At 39.9% G+C, this 27,304-nt stretch overlaps 3 protein-coding genes across 7 annotated transcripts; all 3 read left to right on the forward strand.

The window, feature by feature from the left end:
- Positions 1-369: 369 nt before the first annotated feature.
- LOC122869739 (E3 ubiquitin-protein ligase TRIM17-like) lies at positions 370-2,962 on the forward strand. Its single transcript, XM_044183005.1, is given in 6 exon segments — positions 370-948; positions 1,032-1,127; positions 1,216-1,449; positions 1,924-2,071; positions 2,163-2,189; positions 2,286-2,962. Coding segments are annotated over 6 exon segments (1,668 nt in total). The 3' UTR covers positions 2,870-2,962.
- Positions 2,963-10,114: 7,152 nt separating this feature from the next.
- LOC122869737 (E3 ubiquitin-protein ligase TRIM39-like) lies at positions 10,115-16,283 on the forward strand. 3 transcript variants are annotated; one of them, XM_044182997.1, is made up of 8 exons: positions 10,115-10,256; positions 10,405-11,242; positions 12,761-13,338; positions 13,579-13,674; positions 14,033-14,266; positions 14,446-14,593; positions 14,675-14,701; positions 14,788-16,283. In XM_044182997.1, exons 3-8 carry the CDS (start codon positions 12,763-12,765, stop codon positions 15,423-15,425), a joined length of 1,719 nt encoding a protein of 572 aa, XP_044038932.1. In that variant the 5' UTR covers positions 10,115-10,256; positions 10,405-11,242; positions 12,761-12,762; the 3' UTR covers positions 15,426-16,283. The 3 variants fall into 3 exon arrangements, with proteins under 3 accessions (XP_044038932.1, XP_044038936.1, XP_044038933.1); XM_044183001.1 differs by lacking the exon at positions 10,405-11,242 and having other exon boundaries at positions 10,118-10,256; XM_044182998.1 differs by lacking the exons at positions 10,115-10,256; positions 10,405-11,242 and having other exon boundaries at positions 11,256-13,338.
- Positions 16,284-16,377: 94 nt separating this feature from the next.
- LOC122869735 lies at positions 16,378-27,296 on the forward strand. Of its 3 annotated transcripts, XM_044182995.1 has the most exons (16): positions 16,378-16,501; positions 18,116-18,209; positions 18,940-19,151; positions 19,374-19,595; positions 19,798-20,019; positions 20,224-20,445; positions 20,678-20,899; positions 21,140-21,361; positions 21,584-21,801; positions 22,232-22,313; positions 22,413-22,498; positions 23,015-23,110; positions 23,651-23,752; positions 25,286-25,463; positions 25,559-25,585; positions 25,823-27,296. In XM_044182995.1, exons 3-16 carry the CDS (start codon positions 18,953-18,955, stop codon positions 26,350-26,352), a joined length of 2,628 nt encoding a protein of 875 aa, XP_044038930.1. In that variant the 5' UTR covers positions 16,378-16,501; positions 18,116-18,209; positions 18,940-18,952; the 3' UTR covers positions 26,353-27,296. The 3 variants fall into 3 exon arrangements, with proteins under 3 accessions (XP_044038930.1, XP_044038929.1, XP_044038931.1); XM_044182994.1 differs by lacking the exon at positions 18,116-18,209 and having other exon boundaries at positions 16,408-16,501; XM_044182996.1 differs by lacking the exons at positions 18,116-18,209; positions 22,232-22,313; positions 22,413-22,498 and having other exon boundaries at positions 16,408-16,501.
- The last annotated feature ends 8 nt before the right edge of the window (positions 27,297-27,304 follow it).

Consider the following 27,304-nt stretch of genomic DNA (forward strand, 5'->3'; position numbering starts at 1 on the left):
GTTTAGGCTTCTGGAGTTTACAGAAAACCTTCAAAGAGTCAGGTGAGCCACTCTTCCAGCTAATTCTACATTTAATTTAATTAAAAATACAGAACTGTAAGAATGTTATGCAGGATTAAGATGTGCAAGCTGATTCACATGAACATGACTCATCGGGCGGGTCAGGATTCGCATTGTAAACAGTCTAAAATAGACTTGATTCCAAAGACGTATCTAATGTTTTGGGGGTTTTTTTCCTAGTTTCTGTGTCTATATTCAGTATAGGGCAAAAACATGGTGTTATGTCATGTTACACATGATGTAAAAAGCCTGAATTAACAGGCTTATATTAAGCATATAAATCACATTTTCTCCCACAGAGATTCCATAATGTCATCTTTCAGTGTCCTTGCTTCATTGTCGGACGATCATTTCTAGTGTTCGATCTGTCTGAACATCTTCAGTGACCCAGTTACAACACCTTGTGGTCACAACTTCTGCAAGACCTGCCTCAGTGAGCACTGGGACAGAAGTGATTTATGCCACTGCCCAATGTGTAATAAAAGATTCCACGTGAGGCCTGAGATCTCCACAAACGTGGTCATCGAGGAGATTTCGGTCCAAATAAAGAAGAGGAAAGTTGAGACACCTGAAAACTCTGATGCACCGTGGCAGGTGACGTGCGATGTGTGCACAGAAATAAAGTTAAAGGCCCTGATGTCCTGCTTAGTGTGTATGACGTCGTACTGTGAAGCTCACCTGGAGCCTCACCAAAGAGTTCCCTCCCTGATGAGACACAAGCTGATTGACCCGGTGGAGAACCTGGAGGAGAGGATGTGTGAGAAGCATGAGAGGATCCTGGAGCTTTTCTGCAGGGATGAACAGGTGTGCATCTGTCTGCTGTGCAGTGAGACAGACCACAAATACCACGAGACGGTGCCTGTTGAAGAAGAAGGGGCTCAACAGAAAGTAAGATAGTTTATTTTGTTAAATGCCTCCTAGAGTAAACTGGACCGTAAATCATTTTTTGGTCTTGAAATTCTGTATTTTAGGAAAATATTGAGTCCAAGAAAGCACAGATCAAAATTATGATTGAGGACAGAATGGAAAAGATAAAGGAATTTACAGACTCTTCTGAAATGAGCAGAGTGAGTACGGGGAAAAGTTTTGCACATGTACTATTTTACACTTACACTTATAAATCTGTGCTAATGCCATGATTTGATTTTTTATTAGGAAAAAGCTAATAAAGAGATTGATGACAGTGATGAGCTCTTCAATACTCTGATGAATCATGTGCAAGTGGCGCAAACTAAACTAAAAATGAATATCGAGGAGAAGCTCAGAAAATCACAAGACAAAGACAAATCGATGATTGAAGAGCTGCAGGAGGAAATCACCCAACTGCAGAAGAAGCACTCTAAGCTGGAGGAGCTTTCACAAAGTGACGACCACCTTCACTTTCTGCAGGTCAGTCAACACTCTAATTATTTGTCCCTTTGTTTCCCTCCTTTTGCATCTTTTAAGATGAGATGTAAGGAAAAGAGATACAGACACAGGACAGAACAAGGCAACACACACAGTATTAATTATATTATTATAAATTTGATGTACTAAATGACGGGGGTCCCAATCAGTTTGTGGGTCATGAGGGTAGAAGACAAAATAAGAGAAATGAGATGCAAAATGCTGACAATAGTCGAATTTCCATCCAATGTATGTGCCGGACTATTTCTTGGCCAGGTGCAGTGACTTAACTCTTGTCAAGAAAGCGAGTAAACTTATTTCCCAAAATGTCGAAGTATTCATTCGAGAAGACAGTGAGACAGTGTGTCAAGACACGTGACTACAGGGAAATGTCTGCTTGGCAGCAGATGGTTGACTTAAAAAAGAATTAATATAGCCCCATGCCACTCATGATCATGTGTTTGTGAATCATTTCAGACGTTGCAGGCCCTGAGCACCATATCAAGCACCAAGAACTGGTCCAAGATCAGGGTTTACTCAGACCTGTGTGTGCAGACGGTGAGGAGAGCCATGTCTCATCTTGTGCACACTTTTCAATTAGAACTGAAAACTCTGACAGAATCGGGTAAATATCTGCTGCATTTGCTTCATCAGTGAAGATGTCTCTATTTAATGAGTTCCCCATAACTGTGGTGTTGTGTTTTCACTTCTTGCAGAACTGACCAGGATGAGACAATACAAAGGTGAGATCATAAATACATTTCATTTACTTTTCCTGCTTATTAAATTCACTTATTATTACTAAAGGTGAGAGCTTTAACTGAACATAATTTCCTCAGAGTCAGTCACCTTTGACCCCACCACTGCTGGTTGCCGCCTTGTGGTGTCTGAATTTGGGAAACGTTTGAAGTACTCCAAAATTGCAAGCCCCTCATCATCGTCTGATGACTTACTGAGGTTTGACTGTCCCATGATCTTAGGGACGAAGGGCTTCACCTCTGGGCGTCACTACTGGGAAGTCCAAGTGGGCCTGAGAACCGACTGGGATGTCGGTGTTGCCATGGAAACAGTAACCAGAACAGGGAAGATCACTCTAAAAAAAGAAAATGGCTTCTTCGCCATAGGAAAGAGGGGTTTTGATTACCAAGTTCATTGTATACCCAACAAGGTCCTTCACCTGTGTCCCAGGCCAAGAAATGTAGGAGTGTATGCTGACTACAAGGAAGGCAGAGTCTCTTTCTATGATGTGGATAGGAAGTTGCACATTCACTCTTTCACAGGAGAGTCTTTCACAGAGCAACTGTTTCCGTACTTCTATCTGTACAGCAGATACAAGAAATCGGAGCCTCTGGTCATTACCTCTATGCAAGATCAAGCATCTCTCTTGTCTCTCATTCATTCCCTCCAACAAGCTAAAGAATAACTGAACTGTATAAAGACGGTGTAGTCCCTCATTCGTCCAGGAGTGTTCTAACGTAGAAAAGGTTTCAGTAGTAGTCATCTGGACACTGTTTTCAGAATCAAGACGTTTTGGCTCCCATCCGGAAGTCATTCTCAATTGTGAAAAAATTGGACGGGAACTGGAAATTTAAGCTAATCTGAGTTACATAAGCCCTGCCCTCAGGAGGGAATCTGCCTGAGTATCTGTTAATAGCTAGTTTCACCTGAAACTGACCTAATAGTTTCAAGATGGCCCAGTGATCAGTAATCAGGCCTATTGTTCTCTGGCTGCATCTACTTCATCACTGTTAAGTGCCTGATTAGCATGTGATAGGCGTGACCAAGGTGATAATACACTCTGATAGACTTTGGGCAGATTAAATCTCAGACCACCATTTCTGTTCAAAGAGGGGTTCTCTTTTTTCACAAAAATGGCTTCCTTGATGCCCCGTTCAAACCAACTCTTCTCTCTACTAAGAATCTTCACCTCGCTGTCTTCAAATGTGTGGTTTGTAGCTTTTAAATGCAAATGCACGGCGCTCTGTAATCCTGAGTTAGCGTGTCGTCTGTGCTGATAAAGTCTTTTGTGAAGTGGCTGTTTGGTTTCGCCTATGTACCGTTCTTTGCAGTTTTCCTCACTGCACTGAATGGAGTAGACAACATTGCTCTGTTTTTGTGTGGGTAACTTGTCCTTAGGGTGAACGAGTTTCTGTCTTAAAATGTTGCCTGGTTTAAAGAAGACAGGAACATCGTGCTGTCTAAAGATCCTTTGTAGTTTTTCAGACAGTCCAGATACATAAGGAATGGAGACACCGTTCCTTCTTGGTTCCGTTTCCCTTTTGTCCTGTTTTTTGGCTCTTTTAACTTTGTTGATAGCCCAAGTAGGATAACCACAGGCTCAGAGTGCATTCTGGACATGCCTTTCCTCTTTCTTCTTACCCTCTGAGCCTGTGGGCACTTCTTTGGCTCTGTGTTGTAATGTCCGGATTACACCCAGCTTGTGCTGTAGTGGATGGTGTGAGTCAAAGAGCAGGTATTGATCCGTATGTGTTGGTTTCCTGTACACTTCTATCTGGAGCTTTCCGTCCTCTCCTCTGAGAGTAGAACAATCAAGAAAGGCCAAGCGGTTCTCTTTTGCATCCTCACGCGTGAACTTGATGTTGGGGTCCACCGTATTGATATGCTCTGAGAAACGTCTTGATTCTGAAAACAGTGTCCAGATGACTACGACTGAAACCTTTTCTACGTTTGAACAGTATAAAGTTGTTGTAAGGTCAGACCTTGCAACTCCAATAAAGTCCTCTAAGATTAAACCCTTCAAAACCCACCACATATCCTAAAAGATGCATTGTTGGGTAATCTCATAGAACATACATAAAAGGTTTTGGAAATTAGAGGTGGATTTAGATGCATATTGATGTTATGATAGCGGCTTGAAAATTAATTATGGCTAATGTTAAATCTAGTAAGAGTAAGGTGAGTTTAGATTGACTACATTTTGTAACTTTAAAATATTGAAGACAGAATCAGCGCTGAATATGTGTTCACTTACTGTTGTATGTACTGAACTGCATTTTAATGGGGATGCGAACGCATTGAGTGAATGAAACAAATGAAAATAGTGACTACGAATCTTTGAACTGAACTGAACGAAGTGATTCGAATCAGCAAAGTGATTTGTGATTTCCACCTCTAATGTTACATAGTGGAGTGTTACTCTTGAACCTGCAACCCTGCAAACTAACATAGTTAGTTAATAATGTGCTCCTCAGCCTTGGAGGTAACGCCTGCTTACTACTGCAGACAGCAAGCTTGTTAGTCGGTTGATGATTGAAGCTTACTTGAGAACAGAAAAACACTCCCTTCCACTTCCTTCCACTTTAAGTTTTGGGTTTTTTGTTTTGAAAAGGCTAAAAAGGAAAACTCTTTAGATGTCAAGTGTCTCTCTTACTACTGCCTCATTCATTATATTTGATGCAAAGGATTCCTTATCAGGTGAAGGTATAATTAACCAAAGTATATCACAAATGATTTTACAATGCTGTCATGACACGGCAAGTTATTTTTCTTTCATTTTAATGTCATTCTTCATTCTGTCTTCATTAGAATAAAAGTAGAATAAGGTATTAACATGTGTGTTTGCATTATTAGAAAAATATACATATTTTGTGGTTTTGTTGCTTGCTTTTTGGAGCTGCAGCTGAATTGTTATGAGGAAACTTCATCGCCTGTTTTTATCAGGTGTGTGTGGGATTATGAGCATCCAGGAAATGACCAACAAAGTCCAACAGAGCCACCCACTTCTTTCAGTGATAGGTGTGTCTATACCTATGTAGAGGAGGAACCAACCGATAAGAGCATACCACAACACTGTCAGAGCCTCAGGAAAGACAAGCTGGTAGTAGCACAAGAAAGGTATGTGAGTTTTCTGTTTCAATTTTAGTCTTCAGTATTTAGAAGTAAAGTTTGGATTATTGCAGTAGATTTTTGTCAAATGGAAGTGACTGTGTGCTGATCATTAAAGTAGAATTTTATTACAGTGTTTATAGTTCATTTACGTTATGAGACAGTTTCACTTTTAGCCACTCAGGATATTAAGACTGACATAACTGTCAAAACATAAATCCACAACCAGAAATATATTTTTGTAAAAACTTTATCGTATGTATTGTAGAAGAGGTTTCAGTCGTAGTCATCTGGACAATGTTTTCAAATTCAAGATGTTTCGGCTCCCATCCGGAAGTCATTCTCAATTGTGAAAATGGTTCGAGAACTCAGAAATTTAAGCTAATCAGTGTTGCTTAAGCCCTGCCCTCAGGGAGGAATCTTCCTGAGTGTCTGTTGTTTACCCTGCCTAGTTTCACCTGAAACTGAACTATTTGTTTCCAATCAGGCCTATTGTTTTCTGGCTGCACCTACCTCATCACTGTTAAGTACCTGATTAGCATGTGATTGGCGTGACCAAGGTGTTCAAACACTGTGGTACACGTTGGGCAGATTGAATCTCAGACCACCATTTCTGTTCAAAGAGGGGCCACATTGTCTGTCTTATGACTCTAATTTAAGAAGTTCCTCAGACATCAGAAATACAGTTAAACATTTTTATTGTCCAAACTGAGAGTGTGGGAGGAAACCGGAGCACCCGGAGTAAACCCACGCCTACACAGGGAGAAACTCCACACAGCAACAAGAGTCGGGGCCGGTGTGACCCTGACCTTGATTCTGTGGGGCCACAGTGTTAACCACTGAGCCACTGTGCGGCCCTATATTCTACTGATAGCAGACATTACTGCAATGCTGCAAACCTCCTCCACCTGCGGCTGCTGGTGTGCTGCTTTATATAATGAGAGCAATTAGAACAAATGCAGCTATTAAACATACGTGCAAAGCAACGATCTGGAGCACATCCTTCCAGGAACTGCGGGAGGCAGCTTTCTTTGCGAGGCGAGCAGGAAATTCTTTGATTTGAGCCTGCAAAGACTGGACGATGGCTGCGTCCACAACTGGATCCTGTAATACTATTACAGACTCCAGCAGGCGCCTCCCGCAGAACTTCTTCTGCAGGTCCTTCACCACAGCCTTGCAGACTTTCTTGGTGTTCTTCACCTCCGGGCAGAAGCCTTCAGTGACAGTGAGTCCCTCCATCGTCTGGTTTACCAGGTGTCTGATGTGGGAGACCCACTCCTCCTGGCTGCGGTTCTGGAGAGCGTGACACTTAATCAACACTCTCGTCGTCAGCAGGGTCACAAACCACCGGAGCTGGGTCTCACTTTCTGCCTCGGTTGTCGAATCACAGCCAGAGGCAGAAGGATCAGCAGACTCCGGGGATGTTTGAGATCGGTCCATGGTGACCTCAGAGTTGATTTGCTTCTTTAGGCAATCCTCTGGTGTATCTTCTTGAGATACGGCACTTTTTTGTGATTCTTCCATTTTCTAGGATGCGTACTGTCTTCAGCAGTTTCTGATGTGTGCTTTGATCCTGAATGTGGGGAACTATGTGCTGCTGATGAGTCATGGATTCTAGAATAGATTTTAGAACTCCTTTGTGATGTCACACACACACACACACACACACACACACACACACACACACACACACACACACACATTCTCTTCCAAAAAAAAAAATACTTACCAACTGATTTTGATCGGTATAAGCAGTATAATCAACTGTTACTTGTGTATATGACAAAACTGTTAAGACTAGAGGTCGTCAAACTTCTCTTGACTGTGGACCAAATATGGTGTTACCTACATCCAACACACTGCTCAGCTGACTCAGCAGATCACATACCATAAGAAGCTTGTTCATTGCCACATACAGTATATATATATATATATATATATATATATATATATATATATATATATATATATATATATATATATATAATATATAGATATAGAAGCTTTCATGCAATGTGATGTCTTCTGAATAAAGAAAGTGAAGCAGTTTGTTAGCACTGTATGTAAGCTAAAAAGGAGCACAAAGTTAGAAGGGGTGGTGTTCCGGTGGGTCATGAGGGTAGAAGACAAAATAAGAGAAATGAGATGCAAAATGCTGACAGTAGTCGAATTTCCATCCAATGTACCACACATCTGATCTGAATTTCTTGAAAATCTGCAAAATACAATGTGAGTTAATATGTGTTTCTTTTTTTCTTTTTCAAGCTCAGCTGAACGTAAAACCTTTTTTGCAATAATACAAACATTTTCAATTCCAGCATTTCCACTCATGTTTTTTGAAAATGAAAATGCGCATAAATTGTGTTCTTGGCACACATTTGGAAATACACTTATTTGCTTTCTTACCAAGAGTTGAGAAAATTGATACCACACTCTTGTCTGTATGGTAAATATGAAACTACCGCCAGCAGCTAGTTAGCTTAGCTTAGCACAAAAACTGGAAACAAAGGGAGAACAGCCAGCCTGAACTCTGTCAGATGGTAACAAAATCGGCCTGCCAACACCTCTGAATCTCACGTTATTTCTTGTTTGTTTAATCCGTACAGAAACCGAAAAGTAAGAACAAGACGTTGGTTATGTGCCGGACTATTTCTTGGCCAGAAGCATTCATGCAATGTGATGTCTTCTGAATAAAGAAAGTGAAGCAGTTTGTTGGCACTGTATGTAAGCTAAAAAGGAGCACAAAGTTAGAAGGGGTGGTGTTCCGGTAATGTTGACGCCTGCGGCTGATGTGAGAACCTGTAAACAAAACACTCATCCGCTCGTAAATATAGGTCTGATTTACTGTTTAACCATTTACAGTCATCAATGCTTAACACACTTCCATTGGCACTTGAAAATTTAAGCAATTAGGGCAGCATCAAAAACATCACAAACAATGTTTTCAAAGCAATTGGAGAATTTTCAGGTTAACTGTGGTCAACTGTGGTTTTCCACTGACCATGAGTTTACCAGTCCTTTATGGACTCAGTTTTCCATACATCACCAATCCCCCCTGGACTCCTGTATTGTAGTGTAACAAAACAGAGTCCAGGTACCCACATACCAGTCCCTGTTGGGCTCCACGTTATTTAAGCCTTCACTAACAGTTAAGCACTTCAAATTACTTGTAATTACACAGTTAAATAAAACAGTTTTTGATCTTTTGATCCTATCAAGCTATACAAAGACTGAGACAAAAATGTTTGTACTCACCCTTGTTCAGTTGGATTGGGTTCCTGCCATCAAAGCCAAATTGAAAAAGAAGTACTGGAATTCATATGTGTGCTAATACGCTTTAAATCTTTGTTTTCTGTACAGATATACTGTATTCAACAACCAATGGAAGACACCATCATCTGTGCATGCTGATACCACACCAAATCAGACCACAGGCTATGTGCAGTTTTGACCTAATGTCAGAGCCTCCTAAGTGTTGCATCTGTCTGGATGAGTTCACCAGCCCAGCTTCCCTCCCCTGTGGACACTGCTTCTGCCTGGGCTGTATAGGTGAATACTGGAGGATCCATGGAGTCTGGCAGTGCCCCATCTGCAAGGTCTTTTTCCCCACCAGGCCACAGTTCAAAACAGACCAAACACTACATGCTGGTGCTCCGACTGAGGAAGCAACTGTGCCTTTAAAAGCTGGAGAGGTTCCCTGTGATTTCTGCCCAGCAAAGTATAGAGCAGTCAAGTCCTGCCTGGAGTGCCTGGCCTCATACTGTGCCACTCATCTGGAGCCACATTACCGGAATGAGGATCTTGGACGCCATCTTCTGATCAGTGTGGTGAAGAACCTGGAGGACTCTGTGTGTAGACTGCATGGAAAGCAGATAAACAGGTTCTGTAGGAGTGATCAAACGTGCATTTGTGCCATGTGTGCCCAGACAGAACACAGGGGCCATCACATTATTTCTATCAGTAGGGAAGCTACAAAGAAGAAGGTAAAAAAAAAAGCACCACACCAAGAAACATTAAAGAGTTCAGTTATTTTTGTGTAACACTATCAACTCTAGCATTTTGTCATTGCTGTTCAGCAAAAGTTACATTGTCTCTCTTTAAATCACTCAAGCATAAGCTGCCTTTAACATATGATAGGATGATAAGAAACAAATCAAACAATACAGAATACTGGAAGCCTCTACTCTGATTTGTACACAAAAAATCTGCTTCCATGTATGTTTATGCTTTCATGTTTATGAGAGTGCTCAAAATCCTGAAAGCTAAGCTAAGGTTTCCAGCAATTTCTTGTAATGGCGTATTGTGTTTGACCACTTCAGTAAAATGAAAGAGAAAATGAAAGGATATGGAGAGGGAAGTAAAAGCTACATCTTTTAGAGAACATCTGTTTTTAATTATGAGAAACAAGAGCAAAAACCACTGGCATGTCATCACATATATCCAAAAATACCACAGTTAATTTGCCAATCATCCCGATTACAAAACAAATACATAGCATCTTTGAAGAGGAAATACACAAGAAATTACTTCAATGCATGGGGGTTGAAGGTCTCAAAATCTCCATGACATAAAAACAGGTCTGTTTTGCAGTTGTCATGAGACCAAACTGACATCAGTTATTGGGGTGTGATCGGGATTACAATGAGCATTGGTTTCTCTTTATGTAAAGTACACTGTGTCAATAGCTTGTCACTTGCCACAGCAGTTCTTCTGACGTAATGTTTCCCCCACAGGTTCAACTAAAACGGGAACGGATGAAACTTCAGCAAGTCATTCAAGAGAGACTGAGTAAAGTTGAGAAAATCAAGCTCTCTGTAGACCTCAGTGGAGAAAACCCAAAAGAGGCCTGGGCACAAAATAAAGAGCTCATCAGACAACTGGAAGAAGAAATCTCTGAGCTGCAGAGGAGAAACACTGAACTGGAGCAGCTCTCCCAGACTGAAGACAACCTCCACTTCCTACAGGTCTGCGTCATGTTCGAAAGTCAACAGATCACTAATCATTCAATGAAATCACTTATTTTCTTTTAACAAGCAATATTTATAACATTAAACACAGCACAACAATCACTGATCCTTTAAAGCAGCCTCTCTCTTGTCTTTCTCTTGACAGAGATTTCTACCCACTGCGTCATCTTGAACATTCACCTTCATGAGCACTGGAACAAAGTTTTTTTTTTACTTCTTTAAAATGGTCAAATAATTGGCTACAGCCACATTTTAGCGTAAAGAATGGAAACAGTAACCAAATCTACCCAGTAGCACCTCTAAAGCAAAAACTACCGTAACACGTTATACTTAATTTATTTCATCCATGCAAAAACAGAAGTGTAAAAAGGACAATTCACCATTTTATGGGGAGGTTATGTATTGAACCATTTCTTGACTGGGAGCAGTTGCCAGGCAACCAAGCAAAGATTCCATGGATGTCACTTCTTGGAACCAAGAAATACATAAAAAAAATAGTTTAATATATAACCCCCTTGTAAATCGATAATGTGAGTTTACATGCTGTACAGTATTTCAGTGTTTAAATGTTTAAGAGTTTATAATTTTTCCTTTTATGAAAATGTCAAACCCCAAACACTGTACTTAAAACAATAAAGTGAATTTTGGAGTAAAAATAACATTAACATTGAGCAATAGTTGTAAACATAAAACCTCAGTGAGTATCCCAGTAAAATCTTTTGGCAAGTCCAATATTTGATCTGTGTGAACTTGCTCAACATGCAACACACCCTGCAGCAGACAAACAGATGATTTGGTTGCTCATTTGTATGCCTACATGCCTCTTTCAGTAAAGGAAGTGACTGCCAGAGGTTTTGAAAAGAAATGAAACTTAAGAGAGGGAGGAAGTCCAAAAGCAAGGGCACACACACACACTAGCTGGGAGTAAAGAGAGGCACAGACACAGAAGCCTGCGAGATAAGGAGCATTTCAATCGCTGAAAGGTAATATTATACTCCACATAGTATTTTTTCATCATATTACACTCTTTAAATATGTTTCTTTTAAAGAGAAACTGATGTTATTACTTTAACCCTTTTTACCTCAGTTGACTGCTGGTTAATACCAGTAGTGCCTCTTCTGTTACTTTATAGTGTGCAGCACTTAACTTTAAAATATGCTAAATTGAACTCCAGTGTGATCACTTGTGGTGATTTAGACTGGGTTTGTTTGTCCCTTAAGTCTCAACACTTTCGTAATTTTCTGCTATTGGGATTTAGCGCACACACACACACACACACACACAAGGCTGAATTATCCAGAAGGTGTGTCACTGGTAATAGCTGCAGTATCCTTGTTGTGCAGAAAGGAAAAGAAAAGATTTTGTCATCATGACTTTTGAAATCTTTCCAGTAAAAACCTAAATAAGTAATGAGACATAAAGTAATCTATAATTTTTATTACCTGTACAAGCAAACCTGTGTCCTGAGCCCTGCTGTTCATGCAGTCGCTTTTCATAATAGAGGCGAGTAACTAGTTACAACAGACATACAACAGTGGTGTCTCCTGAAGATGCATTAGGGGTTAACCTGCACGTGGACACAGGGGTGCTGATATTAGCTCACTGGTCTTTGCTTAAAATTTTCAAACTGGAGAGACATAGTGACTCTTTACTTTATATTGTAGTTGAAGTTTTTTCTCACTTGTAGAACACAATCATGGGTGGAAAAGCAGTTCTGAAATCCAAAACTCACATCTGGTGAAAAAAAATCATTGAATTAGTGCAATTAAATGACCATATTTTCAGACCTCTGTAACTATAATATTTCATTTTCTTTATGGGTCAGCAGATAACAGAACACAATACTAGAAGCAAACATTAAAAAGTTGCAACGTATAAGTAATCAGTGTACATGTTGCCCATCAGAGTAGGTTGATAACCCCGTATGTTAAATCTGTTTAATTGTCAGCTTGCTGACTTTGCAAATTAGAAAGCAAGTACTTACGCACATATAAAGCACAAGTATATTAAACTTCAACAATTTGATCAATTAACAACTGACAATTCAAAGCAAGACTATGTAACTTTTGAAAGAGGAAATAACACATTCTCACTCTTCCTCTTAACTGAATTAAGCAATAATCACTGCCTTGCTCAGTTGTCTTTTTTACACTCTCTCGCTTTTGCTGCTACAACCTTACTTGGTCTGGTGTGACCAGTAGCTCATAGCTAATGTTAGCAAACATTAACAGTTGTTAACAGTCAGTTCACTGACTCTATTACTCTTGTCTACTTGTAATATTGTTACACTATGTTTTACCATTATCCTGTAATTGTCACCTTTGGCAACAGTGAACGCTGTTCGACCAAAGTTACATAGTCTCTTTGCTTTAAGTAATCAGTTATTCAGTTGTTATTCATCAAAATATCTGCAGTTAACGTTTTTGAAATGCCAGTACATGTTAATCTGAGACATATTACATTTCTAGTTAAGTAACCTCATGATACTCCCTTCAAGCAGATATGGCCTCCACTCAAGCATCACCCAGTAAGACCTGCTCACTGGAGAACCATCTAATTTGCTCCATCTGCATAGATCCATTTACGGATCCTGTCACTACAGCTTGTGGCCACTCCTTTTGTAAAAAATGTCTGGACCGCAACTTTAGGGTCAATGACACAATGTGCCCCCTATGCAAGCAGCATCAGAGCAAAACCCCAGATGTGAACATCATCTTGAGAAACATTGTTGAACAGGTGAAAAAGACCCAGGAGAAAGATGATGATGAGTACACAGGGGAGCCTGGTGAAGTGGCCTGTGACATTTGCACAGAGCGAAAGCTGAAGGCTAAGAAGTCCTGCCTTGTGTGTCTTGCCTCGTATTGTTCGCCCCATCTGGAGAATCATTCTTCAACTAAAAGGTTGAAGGGCCACAAGTTGGTGGAACCTGTGGAGAACTTGGATGAGAGGGCCTGTCTGCAGCATGGACGCCCCTTGGAGCTGTACAGCAGGAAGAAGGAGAAATGCATTTGTGTATGTTGTATGGAAGAAGGTCAGGAGGAGATTGTTTCTACTGAAGATGAATGGAACAAGAAGAAGGTGAATTAACATATGAAAGGCCCTATAATCTTTTGATTCTAGTCTTGACAGTAACGTATGTTTACTTGAATCCATTGTGGCATGTTGGATAAATTGATAGAATTGCAAACACACCAAAAAAAGGCACACAAATGAGATTGTTGTGTATGAAGTTGTCGATTTACATCATGTTATATCACAGCAAGTAGAATGAAAAGAAGAATGTTTGAAGTTGGGATATTGCTTTTTTGTTTACTACAGGCTAAGCTTGAAAACACCAAGACAGAGTTACAACAGAAAATTAAGAAGAGGAAAACACGTTTGGATGAGATTAATACATCTCTAAAGAGCTGCAAGGTAAGCTGCAAGGGAGACAAACTGTTATAAAAATGGACTTTCCCATTAAAGTCTCAGACCAGTGGTGTAGCAGTAATGGAAATGTTGTCCCAGAATTACTCTGCAGATTTAGCCAAATTGTGATTAGTGTTGTTGACAATACAAATAAGTTTTTGTAGAAATAGGTAGAAACTTGAGGCAAATGTTTCTTCTAACAGATTTTTTTTTACCTTTAATCAAACTGCCATATGTTGTGGTATATGTAGCCTTTTTGCAAGTGTTGTTAAAATCACACCACAGGTGCCTGAGTGCAATTTGAGACAGATCAAAAGAAAGTCAATTGTCAAATGGACAATGCTTGCTTTTCTCCCATTTTCAGGACCAGATTGATAATGAGTGGTGGGATATTGAGAATGTGTTCGCAGCTGTGATTGCCATTGTGGAGGTTGCCCAGGCAACAGCTCTTCAGCCACTAAAGGACAGGAGGCAGGTTGTGGAGAAAGAGGCAAAAAACCTCATAGATGAGCTGGAAGCAGAGATCGACAGACTGGAGAAGACCATCTCTGAGCTAGACGATATATCTATGCTTGAGGATCACATCTTTTTCCTGCAGGTGAGAGGAAACTTCAAACTTTTCAAGATTGGACCACTTTTCGGCTGATATATGTTTAACAGATGAAGAGAATGTGTGATTATGATCCAATTACCTCTCAATCAATGTTGCCTGTAGTCAGTCAGTTTGCCCGCTTGTTGGTTAATCACCTCTTTCTTTCTCTTTTTCCCCTGTCTCAGAGTTACCCATCTCTTCAAGACCCGGACAACTTCAAAGACTGGACAGAGATAGAGCTTGACACATTGCTATCTTTTGGCACCATGAGAAAAACCATAACTACCATGTTGGAAGAAATTCAACAGGAACTGGAGAAGCTGACCTCCACTGGTGAGAGTGAAATTATAGTGGTATATTTTAAAGGCTAAAATGTTGACTTAATTGATCTAAAACTCTTTCTTCGCTTCACAGAACTTCAGAGAGTTCTAAAGTTTACAGGTGCGTGATATAATCTGTTTCTTCCTAACAATATCTTTCAAAAAATAGACTTTTGTGGTTCATTATTTTCATCTTGTAATTAACAGTGGATGTAAAGCTGGATCCAGCCACCGCGCACCAACGCCTTGTTCTTTCTGATGATGGGAAGGAAGTGAAAGATGGAGGAGAGGGTCAGGAAGTAGACGATGCTCCGGAGAGGTTTAATCTGTTTGCAAGCATCCTGGGGATCAACAGGTTGACCTCTGGGAAGTCATACTGGCAGGTGGAGGTCGGCAACAAGACGGGGTGGGACCTGGGTGTGGCAAGATGCGATGCAAACCGCAAAGGAAAACTCTCGCTGAACCCAGACAACGGTTACTGGGTCACTGTACATTATGAAGATGAAAAGTACGCAGCCATGACAGCACCACCAATTCGTCTTTCCCTGAAAGAGAAACCTGAGAAGGTGGGAGTGTTCGTGGACTACGAGGAAGGGCTTGTGTCCTTCTATGATGTGACGGCTCAATCTCACATCTATACATTTATTGAGTGTTCGTTCAATGACGTGCTCTTCCCATATTTCAGTCCACATGCAAAACAAGATGAGAAAAACACTGATCCTTTGATTATTTCTTCTGTGAAACACTGTGAGCAGGACATCGACATCATGGATATGTCCGAAGAATGTGAGAGTTTTCTAGGAGAGGGGGTAGCAGGGGTAGTCCAACCAAAGGCAGTGGTGTAACTAAATACACCACAAAACAATGAGTGCATTTATTGATTATATTACTTAACTGTATAATGTCATTGTATTTTAGGTATGCTGTGGAGTTTCTGACCGCTAGTACTGTTATGGAGAAATATTTTTACAAGCACATGCATGAGGACGCACATATTTGCATGAGAATTTTGGTGGGGGGATACACACTTCTGCCATTGGCTTCACACTACTGATGTATAGGTGACAGTGACATGCCAAGAAACAGCAGCAATGCACCAGCAAAGACAGAGAAGAAGAAGACTGCTAGCTAGCAAACATGGATGTAACCAATCCAGGTTTTTAAATTTTCAAAAAAATTGTCTGAAAATTTAACACATTTGCTAGGCCTCAAGGACACAAAATACACAGTTTGGTGAGTAATACAATGTAAACAATAAACTTTGGTTACAAGAAAACTCCACAGGACACATTAAAGTGTAGTTTTGCTGTATCTAAATTTCATCTACTGAGAAGTCAAACATTTGCTTTAACAGATTAATTTGAACTGTGACTATTTAGCTTTTTTTTAAAAATATGAATGATGAGTTGTACAGATTTAAAGAACAGTAAACCTCAGAAACTACAATAATTGCTAAACTCCAGGAAATTTGAAAAACTCAACTTGATCCGGGTATGGCCAATAGCTCACTGAGAATATACTGTATGAATGTAATTTATGCCTGGGTGGATGATATAATAAAATTTAAGGATAATGTGACTTTACATGCTGTACACTATTTCAGTGTTGAAATGTTTAAGAGTTTATATTTTTTCCTTTTATGAAAATGTCAAACCCCAAACACTGTACTTAAAACAATAAAGTGAATTTTGGAGTAAAAATAACATTAACATTGAGCAATAGTTGTAAACATAAAACCTGCTCATTTGTATGCCTACATGCCTCTTTCAGTAAAGGAAGTGACTGCCAGAGGTTTTGAAAAGAAACGAAACTTAAGAAAGGGAGGAAGTCCAAAAGCAAGGACACACACACACTAGCTGGGAGTAAAGAGAGACACAGACACAGAAGTCTGTGAGATAAGGAGCATTTCAATCGCTGAAAGGTAAATTACCATATTTTCAGACCTCTGTAACTATAATATTTAATTTTCTTTATGGGTCAGCAGAAAACAGAACACAATACTAGAAGCAAACATTAAAAAGTTGCAACGTATAAGTAATCAGTGTACATGTTGCCCATCAGAGTAGGTTGATAACCCCGTATGTTAAATCTGTTTAATTTAATTGTCAGCTTGCTGACTTTGCAAATTAGAAAGCAAGTACTTACGCACATATTTGCATGCGAATTTTCTGAGTAGCTTGTAACGTAGTTTGCTACTTTCAACAAAAGTGTAGTTTTGCTGTATCTAAATTTCGTCTACTGAGAAGTAGCTTTTACCAGCTAGCATAACAAAGTAGCTACAGTAAAGTAAAGCGAAGTAATGGTGACATTTCTTCCTTAGAGTGCATTATTTACTATATCAGGACACTTTGGAGTGCATTATCACTCTTATACTTGGCCATTTACAACAAGATGAAAGCTGTGTCAGTTTAACTCATGTTTTGGTCCATTTCACTAGTGAGAGCTAACCAGTATCGTAGCACAAAGCAAAGTATTGTTTCTGTGTTGCTGCAGTTTAATATACAGTATCTTGTTCACTGATTAGACTTGTAGTTAAACTGCTTAACAGTTCTTTGCCTGAGGTTTTCTATTATACGAGTTTAATGCATACGTAACTGATATATTTTTCATGGCCATGTTAAAAACTGAACATGTTGTAACACCAGGTTGAACTTGGGTTATAAACCAACACATGAAGTCTTGAGCTCATGCTGTGATCTGGACCCAGCAGCCCCATCATAGCTAATATACAGTAGTTTAAGGTCCAGTGTGTAACATTTAGGAGGAGCTATTGGCAGAAATGGAATATAATATTCATCAGTATGTTTTCATTAGTGTATAATCACCTGAAAATAAGAATCGTCGTGATATCTACAAAGGGAGTGGGTCTCCTTTCGTGGAGGTTGCCCTGCCACCATGTTTCTACAGTAGCCCAGAACGGACAAACCAAACACTGGCTCTAGATAGGGCCTTTCCAGTTTCGCAGACACACCACAGTTTTCCTACACGCTTGGGACAGGAGGGAAAGAGAGCGGTATTCAGTTGGTTGCTCACCGCTAGGTGCCACTAAATCCTACATACTGATCCTTTAAATGCATTCATGTGTTTATCCATTACACTATAGTGCATGACCAAATTTACCCTCTTAGGACTTAATCACGAACAATGATGGATAAAGGATGTGCAATGTGTAAAAGTGACCTATATGGGGACTTCAGGCATGTTAGTACCCTCTCTTGGTTGCTGGTTAGGAAGGTGATGGGGGAAAATCAACTACTGGGCATGAAATGTCAAGTCTGTGTATGTGTTTGTTTGTGTGTGTGCTGTCTGTAGCCTGATTATTTACTAAATGTGCTGTAATTAAATTTTTTTTATCTCAAAATAAATAAATAAAAAAATCAAATTTTCAAATTACATCTACATCATCTTTATTTTTTCTTTTAAAAATATCTATGACTTTTTTAATCCACCTTTTGAACAGATCTACACAACAATGTGGTTGAATCATGTTTGGGCTGAGTAAAAAGAGGGCGGTTATTGGCACCTTTTCTTTCAGAAACGAAACTGAAAGCAGAAAAAAGTAACATTACACCACCAAACATCACAGTGGCAGAGAGGCAAGGCAACAGAACACAGAAGAAGACCACATGGTACGCAGCAAATAAGCTGAATGTTTCTGGCATGATTCAAAATAACAGAAAAGTTGTCGTCTTAGAGACTTTTCAGATAGCAAAAGTTGTTAATTCAACATTGAGTTATGGTCAGAAAGGTTGGTATATGGCTGAGGTTGAAAAATCTACTTCAAATCAACATTTCTACAGCAGTTACAGTTTAAATGTTGAAAAAATGTCATTAAATCAAACTTATATTTGAGTCTTGTTTTGGCAAGTAGCCTTATTCATGCATTAATTAGCAGCCTTTAAATAGCTGCCTTCACAACTCCATCAACTCACTGAACTGCTTATCATGCATTGTCATAGCTAATGTAATCTAATCTAATTAAAAAAACGTGAAAAGAGTTGCATGAAGTTATTTTTCATAGCTTTGGCTAAAGATAGCTCTGAAGAGTAATAATTATAAATGAGCTATTGATAAATTATAAATGCTGACTGATGTATTTAATTACAACGTGTTCCTTACTTTGCACTTGCTGTGTCTGAGTAGAAGTCCAAAACTCAATTTACAACTAAATAAAACAGAGAAAGTTGTCACATTTGAGAAGCTGGAGATGGAAAATGTTTGTCATTTTTCCTTTATATGTGACTTTGACAATAATAAATGGCAATTAAACAATTAGAATAATCAGTTATTCGATTTATGTCCCACATTGGAATAATTGTCATCAAAACAGTAACATGTGTTGTAATATGTTTTACACAGACACACACCAGTCATGAGCCTCCAGGTTTGTCACTGTGGCTGGTCCAAAGTAACAACCTACCATGGCCTGAGAACTCACCAGGGGAAGATGGGCTGCACGCCAAGGGGTGTGAAGGTTGAAAAGAGTGAACAGCAGCACATGTGGGGAAATGTGGCATTTACAAACAATCAAAAGGACCCAAAGCTGGATGTCGACACCTCTATCAAGACTGGTAGGTTTTGCACAAAGTCTCTGTGTAATCAGGAGTCTCTGTGTAATCAGGAGTCTCTGTGGGTTTTGCACAGAGACTCCTGATTATACACGTTGTGTTCATTCTTCACATTGCCACAAACAACAAAACATATTAATTAACAAGGCCAGACCAGTGAAATGAGACGTATGAAACTACAAATAGGTTAAAAAAAAATCAACTCTTTAATTATTTCTCAAACAGACACATCAGACTACTATCCAGACATGAGCCTCCAGGTTTGTCACTGTGGCTGGTCCAAAGTAACAACCTACCATGGCCTGAGAACTCACCAGGGGAAGATGGGCTGCACGCCAAGGGGTGTGAAGGTTGAAAAGAGTGAACAGCAGCACATGTGGGGAAATGTGGCATTTACAAACAAAAAAAAGGACCCAAAGCTGGATGTCGACACCTCTATCAAGACTGGTAGGTTTTGCACAGAGTCTCTGTGTAATCAGGAGTCTCTGTGGGTTTTGCACAGAGACTCCTGATTATACACGTTGTGTTCATTCTTCACATTGCCACAAACAACAAAACATATTAATTAACAAGGCCAGACCAGTGAAATGAGATGTATGAAACTACAAATAGGTTAAAAAAATCAACTCTTTAATTATTTCTCAAACAGACACATCAGACTACTATCCAGACATGAGCCTCCAGGTTTGTCACTGTGGCTGGTCCAAAGTAACAACCTACCATGGCCTGAGAACTCACCAGGGGAAGATGGGCTGCACGCCAAGGGGTGTGAAGGTTGAAAAGAGTGAACAGCAGCACATGTGGGGAAATGTGGCATTTACAAACAATCAAAAGGACCCAAAGCTGGATGTCGACACCTCTATCAAGACTGGTAGGTTTTGCACAGAGTCTCTGTGTAATCAGGAGTCTCTGTGGGTTTTGCACAGAGACTCCTGAGTATACACGTTGTGTTCATTCCTCACATTGCCACAAACAACAAAACATATTAATTAACAAGGCCAGACCAGTGAAATGAGATGTATGAAACTACAAATAGGTTAAAAAAAAATCAACTCTTTAATTATTTCTCAAACAGACACATCAGACTACTATCCAGACATGAGCCTCCAGGTTTGTCACTGTGGCTGGTCCAAAGTAACAACCTACCATGGCCTGAGAACTCACCAGGGGAAGATGGGCTGCACGCCAAGGGGTGTGAAGGTTGAAAAGAGTGAACAGCAGCACATGTGGGGAAATGTGGCATTTACAAACAATCAAAAGGACCCAAAGCTGGATGTCTACACCTCTATCAAGACTGGTAGGTTTTGCACAGAGTCTCTGTGTAATCAGGAGTCTCTGTGTAATCCTGTGTAATCAGGAGTCTCTGTGGGTTTTGCACAGAGACTCCTGAGTATACACGTTGTGTTCATTCTTCACATTGCCACAAACAACAAGACATACTTATTAACAAGGCCAGACCAGTGAAATGAGATGTATGAAACTACAAATAGGTTAAAAAAAAATCAACTCTTCAATTATTTCTCAAACAGACACATCAGACTACTATCCAGACATGAGCCTCCAGGTTTGTCACTGTGGCTGGTCCAAAGTAACAACCTACCATGGCCTGAGAACTCACCAGGGGAAGATGGGCTGCACGCCAAGGGGTGTGAAGGTTGAAAAGAGTGAACAGCAGCACATGTGGGGAAATGTGGCATTTACAAACAATCAAAAGGACCCAAAGCTGGATGTCTACACCTCTATCAAGACTGGTAGGTTTTGCACAGAGTCTCTGTGTAATCAGGAGTCTCTGTGTAATCAGGAGTCTCTGTGTAATCAGGAGTCTCTGTGGGTTTTGCACAGAGACTCCTGAGTATACACGTTGTGTTCATTCTTCACATTGCCACAAACAACAAGACATACTTATTAACAAGGCCAGACCAGTGAAATGAGATGTATGAAACTACAAATAGGTTAAAAATAAATCAACTCTTCAATTATTTCTCAAACAGACACATCAGACTACTATCCAGACATGAGCCTCCAGGTTTGTCACTGTGGCTGGTCCAAAGTAACAACCTACCATGGCCTGAGAACTCACCAGGGGAAGATGGGCTGCACGCCAAGGGGTGTGAAGGTTGAAAAGAGTGAACAGCAGCACATGTGGGGAAATGTGGCATTTACAAACAATCAAAAGGACCCAAAGCTGGATGTCTACACCTCTATCAAGACTGGTAGGTTTTGCACAGAGTCTCTGTGTAATCAGGAGTCTCTGTGTAATCAGGAGTCTCTGTGGGTTTTGCACAGAGACTCCTGATTATACACGTTGTGTTCATTCTTCACATTGCCACAAACAACAAGACATACTTATTAACAAGGCCAGACCAGTGAAATGAGATGTATGAAACTACAAATAGGTTAAAAATAAATCAACTCTTCAATTATTTCTCAAACAGACACATCAGACTACTATCCAGACATGAGCCTCCAGGTTTGTCACTGTGGCTGGTCCAAAGTAACAACCTACCATGGCCTGAGAACTCACCAGGGGAAGATGGGCTGCACGAAGGGAGTGAGGATCCCAAAGAGAGAGCAGTACAACTGGACAAATCAGTGGGAAGAAGTGGATCAAAGGAAACATCAGCCAGCAAAGAGAATGACTGTCAAGAAAGAGGTATAGGTTCAAGCAATAACAAGAGGGATATTTAGGGCGACAAGTCAAAGTTCAGTTAGAAAAGTAATATCTTTAGCCATGCTAGTGGTGTGACTTCAGGGATGTCAGTCTCTCTGATGATTGTTTTACATCTGCATATTAGCATTGTAACTGTGTGCATGTTAGCATTCTGGTGTTAGCATTTATTCCAAAGCCCAGCTACTCTTTACAGTTTCAACAGGGCAGTTAGCATGGCTGTAAACTCTTAGTCTTGTTTTTAAATTCAGTTCACTGTTGTCAGAGTCTTCATTAAGTGGATAACCCCTTTGTCTATAACTCATTCATTATTTCAGTTATTCATTCAGCAGTAAAATGAACAGTTGCCATCATTATTGTGACCCTGATATACATAATATCAACTTCCTTTCAACTTTCCACCTTAACCTGACAGAACGCGCCATCGCCACCAAGCACCAAGGTCCGCACCAAGTCTGCAGCAACAACAGCCACATTTGAGGAGGAATACAAATCATGTATGCATAGGATTATAGTTCAGTCAATACAAGATTTTGCATAAAAATCAGAAAAATTAAGCAACTAAGCCTGGTACTGACCATCTCCTTTTACTACAGATTTTCCAACTTCACAGCAGTCTTTCCAAACAGCCACAAAATCAAAGTCGCGCCGTCAGCTGAATGATTTCTCCAGTGGTGTGCGGGTAAAGCACATTCATGAATAGTTCAATGTCTTTGATCTGGAAATGGTAAAGTATGAAAAGGTCAGGTGAATAGATTGGCCAGGGAGCATCCAACATCAACGTACCCGGTAACTGTAGTCCGACCTAAGGAGAAAGACAGGAAGGACCAAACATTATATATCTTTATTAGATATCAGACAGTAGAGTGATGACAGGAAATTGGAAAATCAACAGCCATACTGACCCGGCAACAACAGCAACAATCAAGGAGGAGCCCAAATCGTGTGTGTACAGAACCAGAATTACAGTTCATTCAAGACACTATTTTGAAAATAAATCTGAAAAATATAGCCACTAAGGCTGAGACTGACCATCTCCTTTCACTACAGTTTTTTTTGTAGCAATTCCACAACAGCCTTCCCAAACAGCCACAAACTCAAAGTCAGGCCATCTGCCACATGATTTCACCACTGATGTGCAGGTAAAGCAGATTTGTTGGAATTCTGAAAGTATAGATTGTTTTTAAACATGTTTTAGGTGAAGGAATTGGCCCAGATGTTTTCAGCTACTACAACCCAGGAAACAGCAGTCCGAGCAAAGGGGAAACACGGAGAGGAACAAAAGCTATCACAGGTATTTGACCCTCTGTGTATTAGAGGCTAACATTTCTTCAGGAATCCTGTGTCACGGGATGAAAAAGATGAAAAAAACACTATTTTCTCATTTTTTTATTTGGAACGGGATGGGAGTCATTCTTCCGGGATTGGGACGGGACAGGAGTATTTTTGTGGGAGTGAGATGGGACAGGAGTGAAAATCCACTCCTGTGTCACCCTCTACTGTGTATCTAAATGTTTCACGTCACTAAGGTGCCAGAGAGTAAAAAACATAATACAACATATAGACCATAATTTGTATGGGACTCAATTTAGTATGAATTATGTAATTCACCACTAAAAGTCAATCACATGCAGGCCAACTTAACTCTATGCCATAAGTTTGAGAATAACAGAAACAATATTTTGGTAGCTAATATGTTGCTACATGATTATTAGTTTCCAGGTGGTTGCTGAGATCTTAGCAGGGGGTGGCTGCATCAGTGTTTGATGTGATTACCAGGGGGTGTATATACCAGGATATACTTACTAATTATTGGATACTTATTGTCTTTCAGGTGAAGCTTATAGCCGAGAAGATTTCAGCTACCACAGTCCAGGGAAGAGCAGTCCACCCTAAGGAGAAAGACAAGGAGGCTCAAAACCTACAAAAATCACAGGTACAGCACCAGTGCCTCGATTGTGCTGTTTTTAGCTATGCTAGTGGTGTTGCTCTAGGGATGGCAATGTTGGTCAGTTGGTCCACCACTTTGGTCCAAACTGAAATATCTCAGCAATCTTTTTTGATGTATTGCCATGAAATGTTATGCAGACATCCATGGTGCCCAAATAATGAATTCTAATGACTCTAGTTGTCGCCTGTCTTTTCCTCTGGCAACACCAGCAGGTTTAAATTTTCACTTATCATGTGAACTATCCCAACATCTACTTGCTAGACTGGCAGTTTTGTACAGACATTCATGGTTCACAGACGATGAAGCCAATAAACTTTGGTGATCCCCTGATTTTTCATTTAGTACCATGATGTTGTCAAAATTTTAATTTGTATATATAATACTTTGGTTTATGACCAAATACTTGCAACACTAATGGCATTCCCATCAGCCTCAATTGTACTTTGTTAAGTGCTAATTATCAAATGTTAGCATGCTAACACACTAATCTAAGATGGTGAACATGGTCAACATTATACCTGCTAAACATCAGCATGTTAGCATTTTCATTGTGAGCATGTTAGCATGTTGATGTTAGCATTTAGCTCGAAACACAGCAGTGCCTAAATACAGCCTCACAGAGCCGCTGTAGATTTGAAGTCTTATTACAATCTCTATGGTGGTTTTCGTTTATTAACCTACTGAGGTACAGAACACAATGATTTGAAGAACAATTTAGATTAAAGTATGAGAAATGCAAGTCATTTTAGTGTATTTTGTGGTTTACCACTTGCTGTAATATTTAGTAGTTAGAAGTTTGAATCCCGGCTCTACTTTATTACTGTTGTTTGCTGGCCAGCCAAGTTTCCTGACAAAAATTTTAAAGGAGGCATAGTCCAGCTTCTGTTATCACTCAGAGGATCAGTGCTGGAGTTGGTGTTTCCTTTTTGTGCTCATTTGATTACAGTAATGTGTCACATGACAGTACTGTCTACCTGCCATTTACCTATTTTTAAAACCTCGATATTTAATTACAATAGCTAATTTTCCAAAATGGCTATTAAACCATAGATAGAAATAGTTAAAATTCAGTCTTTAATATTATGTAGGTTTAAACCATAGACTGTATATAAACATGACAGCTCCCCAAAAGTGAAGCCAAAACATCTGGATCGCCCCATGGTGGCTGGCTGCAGCATAGGTCTAACCTTGCCCCCTCCATGTTAGCGGAAGGGACATGGGTATGTATGTATGTTCAAGTGTTAATTTTTCTGATAAGTCTGGTTTTAATTTGTTATTTGATGCTATAAAAAGGGGGTTACACGTCATGATTGACAGCTGAGCCCTGCTCAAGATTTAGTCGGTCAGCTGTATGCGCGGGACCTCCATACTGCTGCTCCAACCCTGATCACTACTGAGCGGACTCTTGCTCCAAATGACGTCACCAGCGCAAGATGGCTGCTCACGATATTTTGCCTTCATTTTTGTACAGTGGGAGGAAGTGAAAGCACCAAAAGCACTGTCTGTCACACTTTTCAGGGCAGCTTGGACGCTGAGTGGCTGGAGATCAACAGTGTGTTCTCAGAGGTGGTGAGAGTTGTAGAGGATGCTAAGCAGAAGTCCCCTGGCCTTGTGTTTTCCATCGGTACTCTGAGAGCTACAACATCAACCATGATGGAACAAATTCACCAGAAACTGGAAAACTGCTCATCTATTGGTGACTTCATAAGTTTACTTGTTCTGTATTGCATTTATATAATTGCAATTTACAATCACTAATTAACAAACTAAATAATGTATTTTTCTTCCTAGAACTTAAATGGATTTCCAAGTTTGCAGGTGTGTATTTCCAATAGTTTAAATATATATACATACTAAACAGGAAAAGAAGGCAAATCCAAGGTATTCTTCAAGTTCTGGAGACATTTTTTAAATTTGTTTAACTGAATGTGGACAAAAAGAAAGGCTGTGAAATATATACAAAGGCAAGTACGCATGTGTAGCATGTGTGACTCATATCTTCTGACATTAGCACAGTTTTGTAAGTGTTGTATTGTTGTTTCATCTTAACTCTAGTGGATGTAAAGCTGGATCAAACCGCCGCACACAGGTGCCTTGTTTCTACTGATGGGAAGAAAGTGAGTAACGGAGGAGAGAACCAGAAGGCTCCTGATGCTCCGGGGAGGTTTGGCAGCGTCCTGGGGATCAACAGGTTGACATCTGGGAAGTCATACTGGGAGGTTGTTGTCAGCAACAAGACCGGATGGGATCTGGGTGTGGCAAGACGTGATGCAAACTGCAGGAGGAAACTCTCGCTGAGCCCTGATAATGGTTACTGGGTTACTGCACATTATGAAAATGAAAAGTATGCAGCCCTGTCAGCACCACCTGTTAGTCTTTACCTGAAAGAGAAACCTAAGAAGGTGGGAGTGTTCATGGACTACGAGGAAGGTCTTTTGTCCTTCTACAATGTGACGGCTCAATCTCACATCTACTCGTTTACTGAGTGTTCATTCACTGGAGAGATCTGCCCTTATTTCAGTTTGCACCTTAAAGATGGTGAAAGTGCTGATCCTCTGATTATCTCAACTGTGAAACACCAGTAATTATGTTTTATACTCTTTTTATGAGGGTGCGTGTGCAACATACTCTTGGCCATTTACTTTTTTCATTGTTAATGTTAGTGTTTTATGGTTGATGGTAACATTTTTGTTAAAGCTACATTTTGTGAAAAGGGACACACTAGAGAGAGTAACGAAAACTTGCATGTAGTTACAGCAGACAGAAAGATGTAAAGCTGTTTGCATAATCTTTTTTTTTCTTTTAATAAAATAAATAAGCTCGATACAATCAGGGGTTTTGCTGCAATAGCTTTACTTGCTCTGGTATGACCAGTAGCTTATAGTGGCTAATGTTAGCAGTATACTGCTACAGACAGTTCACTGATTTCATGACTCGTCTTGTGTGCATGTGCTATGGTTGCAGTTTAGCTAAATGCTAAATTGCTGTTTAGCAAAAATTTTAACAGGCATTTAGCATCATCCCATGTCTCTATAGCCGCATGGCTGCTGTTCAACAATAGTTACATAGTGCTTACGACCTAAAAATATGTCTAGATTCTAAGTGTTTTTTATTAAATGTTTTGACATACATTTCATGACATGTACAAATGGGTAGATGTTGACTGAAAATTTGTGTGGAAAGGGGAAAGTCAGCAAAGTCTTTTCTGTGAATACAACTCATTATTAGCACCATCAGTGACTTCTGACCCCTGTCCTCTCTTCTCTTGGTTGCTTGTCATGAAGGTGAAGTGGAAATTTAAAGTTGTTTGTCTGTTACACTCATGTTACTAATACTTGTTAAACATCTTCAGATAAACATGTCAGAGATCCTGTACTTTTTAAAGCTGTTCTGGTAGCCTATTTGGCATACTGTATCACAAGAGAGGGTTTAATACTGTTTTGATGTCATCTGTATGGCCCATTACTAGGCCTATATGTAAATGCACAGAGGAATGATTGAACATTCAATAAAAACACCAAGATATGTTTTCCTTCT

The sequence above is a fragment of the Siniperca chuatsi genome, linkage group LG22, assembly GCF_020085105.1.
Source record: "Siniperca chuatsi isolate FFG_IHB_CAS linkage group LG22, ASM2008510v1, whole genome shotgun sequence".
Taxonomy (NCBI): Eukaryota; Metazoa; Chordata; class Actinopteri; order Centrarchiformes; family Sinipercidae; genus Siniperca; species Siniperca chuatsi.